This window comes from Hoplias malabaricus, chromosome 5 (assembly GCF_029633855.1).
Source record: "Hoplias malabaricus isolate fHopMal1 chromosome 5, fHopMal1.hap1, whole genome shotgun sequence".
Classification (NCBI taxonomy): Eukaryota; Metazoa; Chordata; class Actinopteri; order Characiformes; family Erythrinidae; genus Hoplias; species Hoplias malabaricus.
This window is the reverse complement of record NC_089804.1, coordinates 44,918,170-44,934,994: the sequence shown is the minus strand read 5'-3', so window position 1 is coordinate 44,934,994 and position 16,825 is coordinate 44,918,170. Positions and strand designations below refer to the sequence as shown.

The following is a 16,825-nucleotide window of genomic DNA, read 5'->3' as shown; positions in this document are numbered from 1 at the left end:
GGGGAAAAAATAGGGTTGCACCCTACACACACAAACACACTATACAACAAAGAATAATAAATGTTATAGAAAATTTCCTTTGTCTGTTTGCATTATAGATTAATGGATTATTACAGCTTCTTGTTTTGATTTTAATTAGTAAATGGTTTCATCAGTTGAGGAAAAGCAATTTAGGGTTGCACAGTTTCGAGAAATGCATTAATTGAAAATATTAAAGCCTAAGCAGAAAAGTATCCAAAATCTTGAAAAAAACACATTGTTTGAAATTACTTAAACAAAGAGGATTGACTGTTAATGATTTATGATATATTCATTTTAAGCCATGCCAGTTACAAAGGCATTTTCTTGTGTCTACAGCAATAAAACAAATTTGCACAAGAAATGGTTATCACTCTGGTAAATAATATCTTATGAGTGACAATGGTGAACAGTTTTCAGGCGAGAGGTTTTCTCATAATGACCAACTGAAGGGCATTAATATAATAATGGTCATGGTGTACTGTAAACAAATGTTTGTTTGTAATCCTGCGGGTTGAAGTCTTTTTTTGTGCCTCTAACCTAAAACTTTGAATAGCAATTTCCATGAAAACCATAATTGCCCTCTGTGTTTATAATTCAGTACCAGTTGTGAACTTAATACATAAATTATGTCCATAAAAATTTTTATTGTCAACATCTTATACTGAATAGAGCATTAAGAAGTGCCTAGTCATTATGCTACAGTTTTGACTATGGATTAGTCCATAGCAGATACAAAATTATTAAAATAAATCATGACTGGAATGAATTAATCAATACATGATAAACTTATAATAAACATGTCAAGGACATATAACTACTCTGTCATTAGCACATAATTATAGGTAATTAGATCCTAAGTGGGTGTAAGTAATTGTATTGTTACATGAGTAAATTACTGACACAAGTAAATAAAGTTTGTAAAATACGTTTGCAGTGGAACTTTACAATTTTTTATGTTTTTATCTAAATTTAAATACTTAAGTAGCAAATCTCAGAAGTATGACGAATCACAGAGTAGCACACAAACAAAACAATAAAATGAAACCCAAAAGCATAAATCATTAACTAAATATGAAATGCAATATGGAATTGCATACAAAGCAATTAGTTTACTTAAGGGAACATATGATTTGAAAATGCTAAGGAATGTACTAAGCCATAAATGCTTTATAAATGTTTTATAAATGTTTATAAATGTTTTATTAAAAAAACAATAAAACAAAACAATAAAACTTGACTTAATGTAGTTTCTTTTATTATGAAGTATCTTAAAATAATATAATACATTCTAAATGGTACTGAACAAGGTCATATCACTTAAAAACACACATGCAGAATTGTCATTTTTTTAAAATATGTATTAAAGCATTTAAATGATATTAATTTAACAATTACATTAAACACCTAGAAAATCATGAGTATTATTATAATATTCAACAATTCAATCTAATAATGAGAAATATGCACAGACATACTGCGATATAAGATGCTTTCACTTGGAAAATACTGTTTTTAGTGTAGGCAATCACCCACAACTTTGTCATCATAAGATGAATACATGTACACAGGAAGCAGAACAGTGTGTACCAGATAATCGCAGATGTGTTTTTGGTCAGGATGTGGTGTGTAGCACTACTTTATCAGCACACACTTTGCACTTTTGGCCAGTTAATGCTGGTCTCCCCTCCAAAGCACAGCCAAGTGATGGTGCTTCTCACAGGTAAGGGCAGACTTTTTCATCAGCTTTTATATTTGTATAGTACATTTTTTCCAGATTTCTGAGAACTGTTCCATGTAGATTTACACACACACACAAACACAAAAAACACAAACATATATATATGTAAGACAGTGTATATTGCACAGTACAGTTTAAAATGCAAGAATATTTCAGTGTTATGAAACCTTCAGTAAAAAAAAAGAGAACAGAACATACAGGGATAGTACTGCAGGGCTGTCAGCTCAGTGGTTTGAAGTAGGCCTCTAGTGGTCTCATGTTCATGAGGATGTGGCTTGATTATTTTTTCCTGCTTTTTTGTTTCTACTGAGAACTTGAGCAGCCACACAAACGTCCTCTACACAAACAAAACAAGGTGTATAAAACATGCTGGTACTGCTTATGTCCTCCATGCAGATCTTGACATCAGTCCTGAATTGTCTGATTAAATTTTATTTGTCCTCTTTGTAAAACTCACTATGATTCTGAAATTTGAACTGCAGCAAGTTCTGAGTCCAATGTAAAATATTAAATACACATACATTTGATTTATCTGTTAATATGGTGAAATCAAGCATTACATTTGTTTTAATTCCGTAAAATTCCACAAGTGTGCCAAAGCCTGATGGACACATAAGTTTGACCTGAGAATCATCAGAATTCTAGTGAATGTATATATTTGCTTTCAGAAATTTAATCATGAGAAAAATTCCCCCTCCACTGGGAGTTAATATTGCTAATATATTTTTACATTGGTGAATATGTAACTTTCAAATGATAAAATCACATAAAACAAACTGAAACTGTCTAGAAATATGGTTATGCTCTTATTCAAGCCGTACTCTGACTGTTTGTTTGTTGCTTGGCAACCATAGCTTCCCAGACAGCGAGATATATCGGTTCACTGGCATAAAATGGCTATCTCCTCAAACAGATTTTACATTCACAGAGACTTTTATTCTGGAAAACAAACTAATACAATTATTACCAACAACAATGAGAGATATAATAATGATATAAAATGATTATGATAAAAATGTTGACACTGGTCTGGATTAAAATTATTTACTAATCTTATTTATAAAGAATAGCAAAGAACCTAATGAAGGACAAAAATGTAAATTGGACTGTGAATGGAAAAGTGCTTAAATGTGGCATTTTGTCTAAAATTCTGTTTAATCACCAGCGGTCCGCCCAAGAACACGCTGAGTAAAACACTAGTGGACCTCCAATTTTGCCCTCAGTGGGTCAACAGTGGTCTGCCATTTCTTTGCTCTCAGAGTTACCATCGCAGGACTTCATTACCAGCTAAAAGGAGTGTGATTATGTTTAAACTGTATTATTTCCTAAAATGGTGTCATTTGGCATTTCATCTCTTGTTAGGTCCAAATGTCAAAGACCACTTGTGAAACATTTACATTGTCTTTAATTGACATTTTCTCGTCAGCATAACAGTTTGAAAATATGAGTTTCAGAATGATTTAACATTTTTACATTAAGTGATTTGTCATTTAAACACAGGTTTCAATTTATAACACTTTGTATATTCTAACAGTGCAATATTGTGTGCATAGTGTATGTGTAGTGCATGATAATGTGTGTTAAGCATGAGCTAAGATATGTACATACTCTTATTTACTTTTCCTTTTTCTTTTTTTTTTTTTGTATTTTATTTGTGTACATTTTACTGCTGTGACAGACTATGCACCTTGGTAATGTGACGCAACAAAAAACCTGATTTGATTAGAATAGACAATCAGGCCACTTCATTCAAAGGCCCTAACGTTGTCAGTGTATAAAAATTGTTGGAAATACTGACCTACACTTACACTTGTTTTACTGATTTCTTAAAATATTTATAAAATTTGTAGGAGATTTTTTTTTAGATTAAATGCACTTTTAGTTCTTTTAGTTTAAAAGTCTCAGACTTTTCAACGTTTTGTAAGATCAATAAGACCCGACACAATCTTGAGCTGTGCCGCTCAACACTAACACAGGGTATTTTTGAATGAATGATTTAATATGAAGTTCAGTTCTACAGTTATTAAAGTCTTTTCCTTCACTCTCTGTCTCTCTCCTTTAGTGTTAGCCTGTCTGTGCCTGGTGACATCAGCAGGTGAGTTTTTGGTAGGGGAGTGGGAGGATAGTATAACAATATTTAACTGTTTGACTACTAAAATTGCTGTCGCACCATATGTTTTTTTTTCTGTTTTTAGTAAACTAATCTCTGTCATACAACAGCAGACCACAGTTATTACAGTTAAAAATAAACAGATTTTCTAACACTGATAAAAGTTATCCTTATAACATGTGCACAAACCAATTTCATCGCAAATTTACCCACTCTGCATTGATAAAAAGGGTAAAAATGCTGGTTAATCTGTGGCAGTTCCATTTTGTAAATGTGAATATTAAAATGAGTATTTTCAATACATATGTATGTAAAAATAAATAAATAGATTAAAAAGAAATAAATTAAAGCCAGACATAAAAAAGCAGTTGAAACTTTTAATACATGTAACAGCACATGAAGCTCTTACATCTCTACACCTCTCTTAGAAACCTTTTGGTTAGAAGTAAAATTTGAAGCTCTAAAATCAGGGGTGTTACCGATCTCATAACAGAACATTAAACTAAAATGAAACAAAAAGGGGCTTAATTTCAAACATTAGTTTTGAGTTTTTTTTATATTATAACTATCAAAACTATCATTATTTTATTTTGGAGCAAATCATGCTGATAGATGTTGTTTAAGATGAAACTTAAGTGGTTTTGGTGTAGCTATTTTAACACCTGCTTTAAATTCAGTGTGGTTTTATGGCTAGTATACCCAACTGTGGCAACACATCGCTGCTGTGCATAAAAAGTAGTGGTTTTGACAACAATATACATGTCATTTAGCAGATGCTCTTATCTAGGGTAGAAAAGTGTTGTGTTTTCATTTCAGAGAATGAATCCTACAGTACAAACAGCTTAGAATATAAATATTTCTTGATCTAGGTATGGAACTTAATACTGCTACCTGGGAAGAAAGAAATACAATTGATGCAATGGCAAACAAGAGTCAGTGCTGACACTAAGGAAATATGCTACATATCATGAGCAAGTTTAGTGTTTGTATAATTCTTATTTATGCTAAGTTGCACTCTGTAAGATTGGACACACTCATTAGCTCTTATTCATGCATGTCATTTAGCACAGAGGAAAGCCTGATCCTAGGTCAGCTAATGATTTTCATGGATACCAATCCAGTTGTAGATTATCTCAGGATGATAAACATAATTAATCCTATTCTTTTAAGCTGTGACTGCACAGAGTGACTACACAGTGGCCTGCTATGTGGATGCATCCACTCGGCGCCTGTTCCTTCACGTCAACTCTTCCATCTGCACACACCTTATATCCTCCTCTGCTTACATTGGTGATGACTCCAGCTTCAAAACCTCAGCCCAGGATCCAGATACTGGTTGTACCTCCCTGAAAACAGTGAAAGAGAGGTTTGCCAAACAATATAAGCAGTGAATAACTATTTTATAAAGCAAGATTTGTACGTTATGCAAGCTAATCTCAAGATAGTATAATATTGCTGTCCAAAGAAAAACATGTATGTCCATTTTTGTCGGTTTTTAATTTACTACATCGTTTGACCACAGCAGCTGAACTTTATATTGTGTGAAAATTTCATGATGAGTGGACAATTAGAAATGCTCCTAAATTAGTTATTTTTGTATTGAATTCCGTTGAAAGTCAAGAAGGTTTTTTTCCTTCTTCTGTAATTTGGAAATACATGTTCTTATTTGGGCAGCAACAATAAGTTGGTTTATAATATAAATGCTATTTTATTCTCATAAATGACTTTACACTAGGTGTTGTTTTATGTATTACACCTTAATAGTACTGTATTTCACAAGTAATGGAAATTTTAAATGGGCCTGTATGTCAGTACAATGACATTTACCATAAAACATCTACTATCATCTTGTGAAGTCTGACGTAATCTGTTTATATATTCCCAGGTATTGTATAAAGATCTTGTACAATACCTATGCATGGTTTCTCTATTGTATTTTTGAATAAATTGTCACCAAACCAAATCCAATCTACACAATCTTAGTGAAGACCTAGCTGTGCATTGAGACAAGTCTAAGTGATAGGATGTTGTTAGGATAGAAATATTTGGATATTTGGATGATGGTTAATAGTACACAAAAGAATGGGGTTCATTTCCCACCTTAGGTATAAACAATAGCTTATGCCAATAGGATGCCTTTGGGCAACAACAGATTTTCCCACCACTGTCCCATGAATAAAATATGGTAAATTAGTGGATTTTGCCAGATTGTATTGAAAGAAATATGGTGTATATATATATATATATATATATATATATATATATATATATATATATATATATATATATATATAATTTATAATAGTTTTCAAATAAATGCAGGTAGTGTCGCAGTCACACAGCTCCAGGGACCTGGAGGTTGTGGGTTCGATTCCCGCTCTGGGTGACTGTCTGTGAGGAGTTTGGTGTGTTCTCCCCGTGTCCGTGTGGGTTTCCTCCGGGTGCTCCAGTTTCCTCCCACAGTGCTAAAACACACGTTGGTAGGTGGATTGGCGACTCAAAAGTGTCCGGAGGTGTGAGTGTGTGAGTGAATGCGTGAGTGTGTGTTGCCCTGTGATAGGGCGTATTCCCACCTTGTGCCCAATGATTCCATGTAGGCTCTGGACCCATCGCGACCCTGAACTTGATAAGCGGTTATAGATAATGAATGAATGATTTCTGTGATTTTGCAGATGATTTTCAGGGAATTTTTCCATTGCTGTCAGTTTAATACTAGTTGTTTAAAATGGAAGAGTATGGCACTAATGCTGCATGAATTTCTTTAGGAACCCTGCTTTGAAGACTTGGCTTGGTGTGGAGGTTAAGCAGTCAAGGTACTCAGAATTTACCATACCATGGCTATGAAATCAGTTTCTTATCAGTTTCTGAACAAAGCTTTATGTAGAAGTGCTTGTTTCTTTAAAGGTTAGAGCTGCTGACCCAAAACCAGGCTACTCTGAAGGACTTTACTTATTCCACACTGGAGTATCTGAAAGAGAAAAACTATGATGGACTGGAGCTGACATGGCTGGAAAACACTGGCTCTGATGAACCTCCCAAGACCACAGAGGCTCTAATATGTCTACTCAAGGTTAGGACTGATTTTTTCACAGGCTATTTTGTAGATATTAAAAATGTGAAACCAACCAAGTTGCTTTGTATTGCCTGTATGAGCCAGTTTATGCTGCCTGGACTGCGTTCCCTATAAGGGGGTGGATGCCCAATATAGGACAGAATATTAGAATAAAATCTACGATACACAAAGTCCACTAGGTGTCAGTATAATGTTAGCTCTATATAAGGTGAAGTGGAAACAAAGGGTGAAAATGAAAACTTGCTACTTTAAGGCCAATTTATGCTTCTGTCTCGAACCGATGCGGTAGGTAAAGCGTAGGTCCTGACACGAACCTTCCCAGAAATGTAACGATGCTAAGGATAGAAATTCAGAAATATGATTTCCAGTTCTCTACACTACAGAGACTGCAGACAGCAGGACATTCATGGCAAGAGGTTTTTTAGTTGTTGGTCTGGATGTCATGGAATGAATGATAAAGTGATAGAAGGGAAAATACAAACACCTCTAAATAACAAAATCCTTTATATCCTTTAAACACATGAAACACATGCCCAATTAGCACCCTACCCCCCTAATAGCACACTTCACAGAATTATAAAACGAATACTACTACACCACTACATTGTTTCCTACATAGGGAGGAGGAAGATATTTTGATTCAGCCCTAGTGGTTTGGTGGTATAATTGCAGAGCTACACAGACAGCAACATAAGTAAAAAGGGCTCTTGCACATGCTATAGTGTAGACTCTGGCTCGAGTCAATGCAGAGACATCAGTGGAAATTGCTCTTAGTGTAGGCTTAGCCTTAATCTTGGTCCCCACTCCTCCAATTTTCAGTATTAATAAATACATTATTTATATTATTGCAGGAACTGAAAGAATCAATTGACGAAGACCCTGGGCTCAGTAACAAGGGTGTACATATTTCTGTCTCTCTTCCGGACAGTGCTGACAACATCAGCACCCACAGTGACGAGGAAACACTCTCACAGTAAGTGAAATGTATTCTGAGAAGTGTGATAATTCCTTCTCCTTGCAGTAGAACCTCCCTAAACTTTAAAAGCTCTTCAGAAGTGCTTTACTATAAATGTCAGCTGGTGAAATTCACATCGACATATTTTAAAGCTTTGTTGAAGCTTTGTCTTTATGCATGTATTTATTATTTAGGTTTTTAGAAAATACACATAGGAATGTATCTTACTGTTATGTACCAGGAGTGCACTGGGGTGTGCGACATGCCCCAAAAATAATACAGAATGTCAGTGTAATATTATCATGAGCTATTTTCATCATACATAATATGAATTTCCAAACTTCATATATTTGAGGTCTGTAAGATAAGATAAATTAAAAACATTTGGTGCCATATTAAAATAAATGCTATTCAAAACTAAGGTTATAATGATTGATATTTTGTTCCAGGTACTCAGACTTTACATATAATTAATAAGTGGGTAAAATTACAGTAATATTATAGTTATACATTATATGGTCATTAATTAAAATTTATAAAAACTTTAACAGATAATTGTTACAAATAACAATAATAATAATAAACTTAGTCAGAAAGATCAATCAGTATCAGTATTCAGTAAGAACCCAATGACTAGGGTTTGATTCACTGGGTAAAACACAAATCAGCAAGGACTGATGACTGTGGTTTGATTCCCTACTCATGTAAAGCACAGATCAGTAAGGACTTATGACTAGGGTTCAGTTCCCTGCTCAGTATTGTAAAGTAATCCAGCATCAACTACAGCCAAAAGTACTGAATAATTGTAATGAGATAAGATATATATTTATGGGTATATAAAAGCTTTTACCATAATTTTATCCTGTTTTGTTAAACATATTAAATTTAAATTAATTAATTTAAAATGCTATGTAATTCTTTACATTAAACACTGTCAAATTGGTCACTCCTGTATTGAATTTCTTGTCTTCTAGATATGCGGATTTCATCTCGTTGATGCCCACAAACCTTAAGAATGAAGAGACACAAATTGTATGAATGGATTATTTTGATGTATTGAAATGCAATAATAGCTGAAACACTGAAAAAAGAGCATGCTTATATGATTGGGCTTATTTTGTTGCCCTATAGGACAATGCAGTCCAGTACTGGAAGGACAAAAGTGTTGACCCTAAAAAGCTTATTGTGGCTTTGCCGGCATTGTTACGGAAGTCTCGAAGAAGGGAGCATAGGAGACATTCAGAAATTGTGGACTTAAATCCAGATAAGGAGGAGCAGCCCTATGGCCCTAGGCTCATGATTGCCAAACAGGTAATCTGGACTGACATTTGATTGCTTAGAGACAATTTAGTGAAATGGTACACAGCAGTTTCTTTGGTCTTGCTCATCCCAGTGAATGTGTGCTGTTTCCCTTTAGGTCTGCCAGGCTATTAAGAGTGGACAAACAGAATTAAGGACTTTAACAAAACTGGAGAGTGCTCAAAGCCTTGGGGAAGAGGTGAGTTTAGGACACTGTGAGTGTGCAGACTGAATGATTATATTTTTATTCCTGAGGACATAGGGTGTAGTGTTCTTGCTTTCAAACTTTCAAAAAGACAAAAAGTGAGATTCTGAATATATCTATGACCAATTTGACCATAACATTAGAGTAACCTATGGTTTTTCTTTCCATTTTATTATTTATTTCCATTTTTTCCATTTAATGTTAGTCTAGATGACAATAAATCAAATCCAATAAAACATTAGAACAGACGTCTTCAAATCTAGATCTTGGATCCAGGTTCCAGGCCAGGATTTTAAAATGAATGTTTGAGATGGCACCATACCTGGCCAGTCAGATACATTAGGAGTTGCAACTGTAGTGTCATACGGATTGAGTATTTTAAAATCCTGGCCCGGAATGTGAATCCAAATTCTGTCTTTGAAGACCTCTGCACTAGACCATGATTTCCATAAAAATCTGAGGTTAAAAGCCAGCCAACCCAAATGCTCTGACTGTGAATTGCGCAGGTGTCTTGGCTGCTGCAGAAGGGGCTTGGTGGTGTTGGAGTTGTTGTGTTAGACCTTGGCACTTTCACTGACTCTATATGCTTCAACTGCACTGAACGCGAAAAGGCTATTCTAGAGTCCAAGGTGCTGTCTGGGTCTCTTCAGCCTCATCACTCTCATGGTCATGATTCCTGCTCAAGGTGTGGCCGCCATCCTCATGGTCATCATCATCGTCATCATCATCACCATCATGATCGTGATAACAGCACACCTGACAATCCTGTGCAATCCAACCAGGATGACCAGTCATCTGATAGTAATGATACTGGTCATCACCGTGGAGCTCATCATCATGGTCATCGTCACCATGCACGTGGTCAACATGGCCACTTTCATCATGGTCGTGGTCACCAAGGCCATGGTCACCATGGGCGAGGTCAATATCGGCATGGCCATGAAGGCCATTCTCATGATGACCCTCACTCCTCAACTTAGAGTTAATGTAAAAACAAAGTTTGGCTATGGTGTGTTGGTCAGTGCCACGTTTTTCTTTGTAATAAAAAAAACAACAACACCTTAAATATGGTTATTAGAAAGAATGTGAGCAGCATGCCACGACTATCATAAGATCAGAAGGCTTTAGATTAAAATGCATGCTGTCATAAACTCAACTTTTCTCAACTCTGTCCTTTGTTATCATTTTTTTTTTATTTATTTAATAGAAACCAATCAGCTAATGCTTATATTGGAGCTTATAAAACTACACCTTCTTCTTCATTAAAGGAACATTTGGTAATGTTTTTACCCTAAAACTACTGCTGCAAAATCTTTGTAATCTTTGCTTCACTGATTGTGATACAGAGAATAGAGCCTCTGTTGTTGCTATGCTGAGCTCAGCACTGCAGAAACAGCACCAATCCCCCTTGATTTCAGGACAGTTCTGTAAAAGCGAATTACACTCTGCAGCTGTAGGGCAGCCCAGGAACAAAGTCTTACATTGTGTCCTTTCAGTGAAATTAATATATGCAATATACAATTAGTCCCTGCCTTTATGTTCACTCGCTTGTAGAATCTGCCCATTTCAGGTTGTCAGCAGAAATATTCAGCTATTTATTTTGCGTATGATATGTCTTCTAGAAAATAAGCAACACCTCACAGACATCTAACAAGTGTAAACACTTTGCTGTCACTGGAGAGGGTTTTTAAAGAGGATTTAATTAAATGTTGTAAAATAAAGTTGAAATTCCCTTATCCTGTTTTGTCTATCAAAGTTAAATGCTTATAAATGCTGTTTAAAAGTTTGAAATGGATTTTGTCATTTAAGTCAATGAATGAAGTATGTTTTTGTGTCATGTGTTTATATCATGAGTGTTTCATACATTTAGTGTTAGTACTTTACAGAATTTTACAGAATATTATAAGTATAACTTGCCCCATAACCTTTTCATAATAATGATATAGACATCATACCACATATGAATACAAATACATACACTGATCAGCCATAACATTACAATCATGTCCTCATTTCTACACTCAATGTCCATTGACTGTATAGGTGCACTTTGTAGTTCTACTGTTACAGGCTGTCGTCCATCTGTTGCTCCACATACAGTGCTTCAATGATCAGGACCACCACAGAGCAGATATTTTTGGGAGGTGGATATTTTTCGTTTGTGAACTATTCTCAGTCCAACAGTGACCTGAGGGGTATTAAAACACCAGCAGAATTGCTGGGTCTGATCCACTTGTATTTGTAGAAGGTGAAAGGGGCAATGAAGTATTGCAGAGCAACAGATGGACTACAGTCTGTTATTATAGAACTATAAACTGCAAAGGACCTGCTGGTTTATAATTGCTTGTTTCTTTAGAATTCAACTTCAGGTATAATCAGATAAATCAGAGGCATAACTACAACCTGAGTGTCATTAGGTGAGTATGAAGAGATTAGCTTGTGACTGATTGTATGGTATGGTATTCTGGACAGCTCTATAGTGCATATGGATCCTATGCATGTGGAGATCAAGATTCAAAACATGACCTTTGTGTATGTAGTGTATGAGTGTGAGTCCTGACATTGTTCAAAACCAGTGTGTTACATGAGCACTGACAATGTGTGAACTTGCACCTGAGCCCATTTTCCCCTTGCTTAATCAAAGAAAAACTCATTTTTGGAAACTAATTATGTTTCCTAAAAAAGGCCCACTGAACACCCATGGCCAGACTGCACACAATATTCCCTTGGAGTATGAGAATTGAATTGGTGTGTATGTGTGTGTGTGCAGGAGCAGCAGGTGCAAGGCTGCTTTGCCCAGTGGCTCTTAGCTCAGCTATGCTTAATGCATGAGTAGATTCATGAGGCTATTACTTAGTCATCCTAAGATATTCCATACACACACACACACACATACGCACACCTGGTCCTCTGGCTGCCTGTGGCTATGGAACACAGTGGCATGGAGTGTGATTACAGGGATCCCACTGCCTTTGGCTCTAATTGGGAGCAGTGGGAAAGGCAGTGAAATTGCACCCAGTTTCCCTCCTGTGTGCGACACATTTCTATACAAGGCACTTCTGTGTAAGCTGGTTGTCATTTGCTGCTTTTGGAGCATGTCTGTGAGCATGAGATTAAATGACTGGCCCTGTGTGTGTCTGTTTACCACTCACTTTGAGAGCTTTGAGAGAGAGAGAGAGAGAGAGAGAGAGAGAGAGCATGAGTGTGATCTATTAATTCAGCTAAGATTCCAAATTTTTTTTTCTATAGCAAAAGCAGGGCAGTATGTATAGAAGTGAGATCCTTGTGTGTTTTAATTAGTGCTGTTGATCAATTAAAGGAAAAAAAAAGTCACCTAATTACTCACACAATTTTCTATGATTAATCACATTGTCCCCTCTTAAGACTGAAGCTTTTAATAATGGAAATTTTATAGACAATAATAATGGATATATTATGGCTTTGCTAGATAAAAGTACTGCTACATACGTCCTAAAGAAAGCCCAGGAAAGACAGGCTTTGTAATAGTTGGCCTGTAGTCAGTTGACTGCTATACCATGCACAGCCACTAGAGGGCTGCGTAATAATGGGCAGCGTAAATAATGGCTTTCTCACTGCTCTTTTCAGACTGCTGACACAATCCCAACTGGTAATTTGTTAAGACCCTCGAGTGAGCGCCTTTGTAAATTTGAAGTACTCAAAGTGGTGATCTCTTGTTTGACCAGCTATGGAAGCAAATCTGTCTCATCAGACTTTGAAATATTACCACTTTTAAATTTGCAGCACTGAGATTTTTTGCACTGAAATTATGCATCTGAATTTTGCTGCTTTTGAATTTAAATCTTCAGATTGACACCTCTGAATATTTTGCTTCGAAATTATGCATCTACATATAATGACTCTTGAATAGAACTCGTGAATTTACAAGAACACGTTTTCACTGTTATTATTCAAGGTTAATAAATTCAGATTTTAAAAAAATCAAGCTAAAAAAAAATCCAATCAATATATTTCGAAGTTGCTCAAATTCGGTACGAAATTCATACGCCAAAATACGAGTTACAAAAAATTCAGATACACATTCGGGTCACCAAGGGTGAGCAATCGATTCATTTGGATTTTCTCTTTCATCCATGGCCCTGTGAACAGAGCATGTGATATGATTTTAATCTGACAATTAAAAAATAAAAATGCATAGCACATTTACTACACAGTTCATGTTTCCACATTTCTGTCATATCACATGCTATGTTCACAGGGACATTACAAAACAATTCCACAGTAAAATGTCTTCATCTTCAAGATGTCAATAGTCTTTTATATTGTGTCTTTAGTGAGACTTTCAGATTTTTGAGACACTTTGAAAATAAAGAGATAATATCCGCGGAAGGAAGCTAAATGTGCAGTTTTTCCACGGAATGGAAGTTGTGTTCGTATTTCGCCATCTAGCGGCGACAGAATGCAACTAATGCACCATTTAACCCTTTCAGACCCGCATTTTCCAAACGTGTGTACAAATATGACAAAATTAAAAATTTAATGACATTACTTAATTTGTTCAGATGGATAGATGGGTGTTTATTGATAGATGGATGGGTCTTTGTGACACTCAGAAATAGCCACTCTGTTCCTGCAAATTTGATATATGGTATATGTATCTATATAAATATAAACAGTGATTGGTCTCATTTATGAAGTTGTTGTATTAAAACAAACAGATGAGTTCAGTGCACGGTGTTCTTTGCCTAATGCAGCACAAATATAATATGAGGTAGCCATTGCACAGTAATAAAAGTAACCCATTTGGGATTGTTTTTATTTATTTATTTTTTTATTTTTATTTATTTTTTTTTTTTTGTGAGTGAATGATTTAATTCAATTGCAGGAATGGTGTTCACCTTGAGATGAGCTGAAAATTACACTTGGTTTTTAGAATCCATTCAGTCAATTGAATCTATTATTCAGTTTATTCTCACTTATACCTAGAAACCTCTTAATACTTTATATATATATATATAATGAAAGACTCAGCACTGACCATTAATTAACATGTAAATTCCAATTTGCTGCATTTAAACCTTCAGCTGTGAGGAATATGTGATATGTGCATTACTGCTGGCTCAAATGAGATGTACTGTTGGCATAAGCATGGTGTTTAAGTGCATGTGTCCTCCTCATTTATCTACATGTGCAGATGACAAACTATGGGAGCCCTTTTCCCAAAAACATACAAAATGACTGCTTGACAGTGATCAATTAGCACAATTAATCGTAAAGATCTGCTGCTTGCAAAATCTATTGTGTTTCACTTAACGAACAAGTTTACACACAAGAGGAGCCATAAATCTCAAGCCACCTGCCTCAACACCATGCAGTATGCATTGTTTGTATACAGACCAGGGGCACTACTGGCCACCAATGGCTAATATTAATTAATGTTATCCATTGTCTCAGTCTACCAATCCAATGGTAATTCAATGTACCAGAACCGGCCCTGGTGATTAATTTAAGCATAAAATCATAGAGGATGCTTCTGGTGAGACTGGCTAATTACTTAATGTCCAATTAAGCCACTGGACTGTACTTCCTGTAATGTACAAATAAATTTGTTTTCTGCATTGTGCCAAGGATTGGAGCAAGGGAAGCAGTCTGCTAAATGTATTGTATTTCACATCAGACCCCAGAGTTTCAGTTTGTCTCAGATTGGCCACTGATGACTATACACCAATCACCTATAACATTAAAATTACCTTGTTTCTACACACAATTGCCAAACGTATTCACCAATCCATTAAAATAATTAAATTCAGGTGTTCCAATCATTTCCATGGCAACAGGCATGTAAATCCAGGCACCTAGGCATGCAGACTGCTTCTAAAAGCTTTTGTGAAATAATGGGTCACTCTCGGGAGCTCAGTGAATTCCAGAAAGGTACCATGGTGGGATGCCACCTGTGTAACCAGTCGTGAAATTTCTTCACTACTAAATATACCACAGTCAACTGTGAGTGGTGTTATTACAAGGTGGAAGTGATTGGGAACAACAGCAAAAAAGCCACGTAGGTCATGTAAAATGACAGAGCAGGATCAGTAGATGTCGTCAAATGTCTGCAGAGTCAATCACTACGTACCTCCAAACTTCAGGTGGCCCTAAGATTCTTGTGATCAGGTATTTTGGCCACTCAGAGATGCAGTCTCTATAGAAAGATATCTGTGGTAAAATGGGTCTTATAGAAAAGACACAGCCAACTGTAAGTGCTATTATTATAATATGCAAGCATTTTGGAACAAACAGAAGCTCAGCCATGAAGGCAGTGATCTGGAGCAGGCTCCCTAGTGCAGAAACACATAACACATAAATACAATGCCTCTGGAAGTGACATCAGCCTAAGAACTATGTTTTTGGGAGCTTTCTAAAATGGGATTCCATGGTCAATAAACTGTTACACCAGGGGTATTTCTAGACTAGTTGTTTTACTGGGGCACAGTATTTAGCGGGGCACAGCAGTACCCTTTTCTTGTCAATCAGTCATAGGAGCACAACATCTAGTAAAAAGCCTGTTAAACACAAAAGAGATAACTTATAAAAATGTTTTTTTATGTCTGTTTTCCCTTAAAAAAAAGATAAAAACCATATTAATCTCAGTTTTTGAGCTTGTTATCAATGCCCCTTTTATTAGCGTAAATTATGCCTATTCTAACTGATGCCTGTGCTGGTTTAATTAAATTAATTATGTATATATGTTTGTTTTATGATTAGTGTGACTGAAATCAAAACATATAATTATGACAAAACAAAAAAACTTCAGAGTGATCAGAGTGAAAACGTTAACTGCTCAAACTTTTGGAATGACACAGGAACATTATGGGAAATTTAGTGCCCGTAGCAAATTTGTCATGTCATGGCTTTTAGTTCTGCTCAGTAAAATTGAGTTTTTACCACTACTGGACAGCATGCTTGGAGGAGATCTCCAACAACATCAACACCTGACAAGCACTGTCCTAGTGATAAGGAGAGAGACAGGGCCATCTCAACCAGAAACAGCAAGGTCAGGTGTTCTTTAACTGGACGACTGTCCTTGGATACCTGAGGAATCACTAGGGAATGACCCGGTGATTTCCCTTTTAATAGAGCCGATGCTTAGACAGCTGCACCAATCAGGAGCCCAGCACTCCTAATAGTGACAGGACTTCAATTATTAAATCATTTTATGTTTAAAAGAAGGGTGGCACAGTGGCACAGCAGGTAGTGTCACAGTTACACAGCTCCAGGGACCTGGAGGTTGTGGTTTCAAGTCCTGCTCCAGGTGACTGTGAGATGTTTTGAGTGTGTTGTCCGTGTGGGTTTCCTCCTGCTGCTCTGGTTAACTCCCACAGTCTAAGAAAAAAAAAAAAAAAACACGTTGGTAGGTGGATTGGCCACTCAAAAATGTGTTTGTGTGAGAG

At 36.0% G+C, this 16,825-nt stretch overlaps 1 protein-coding gene across 1 annotated transcript; it reads left to right on the top strand.

Annotated features, from left to right (window-relative positions):
- Positions 1 to 1,631: 1,631 nt before the first annotated feature.
- Positions 1,632 to 11,196, top strand: hrct1 (histidine rich carboxyl terminus 1). The gene is made up of 10 exons (XM_066672159.1): positions 1,632 to 1,741; positions 3,822 to 3,854; positions 5,040 to 5,235; positions 6,635 to 6,682; positions 6,774 to 6,939; positions 7,794 to 7,915; positions 8,872 to 8,929; positions 9,029 to 9,208; positions 9,315 to 9,395; positions 9,908 to 11,196. Exons 1-10 carry the CDS (start codon positions 1,639 to 1,641, stop codon positions 10,379 to 10,381), a joined length of 1,461 nt encoding a protein of 486 aa, XP_066528256.1. The 5' UTR covers positions 1,632 to 1,638; the 3' UTR covers positions 10,382 to 11,196.
- Positions 11,197 to 16,825: the final 5,629 nt, after the last annotated feature.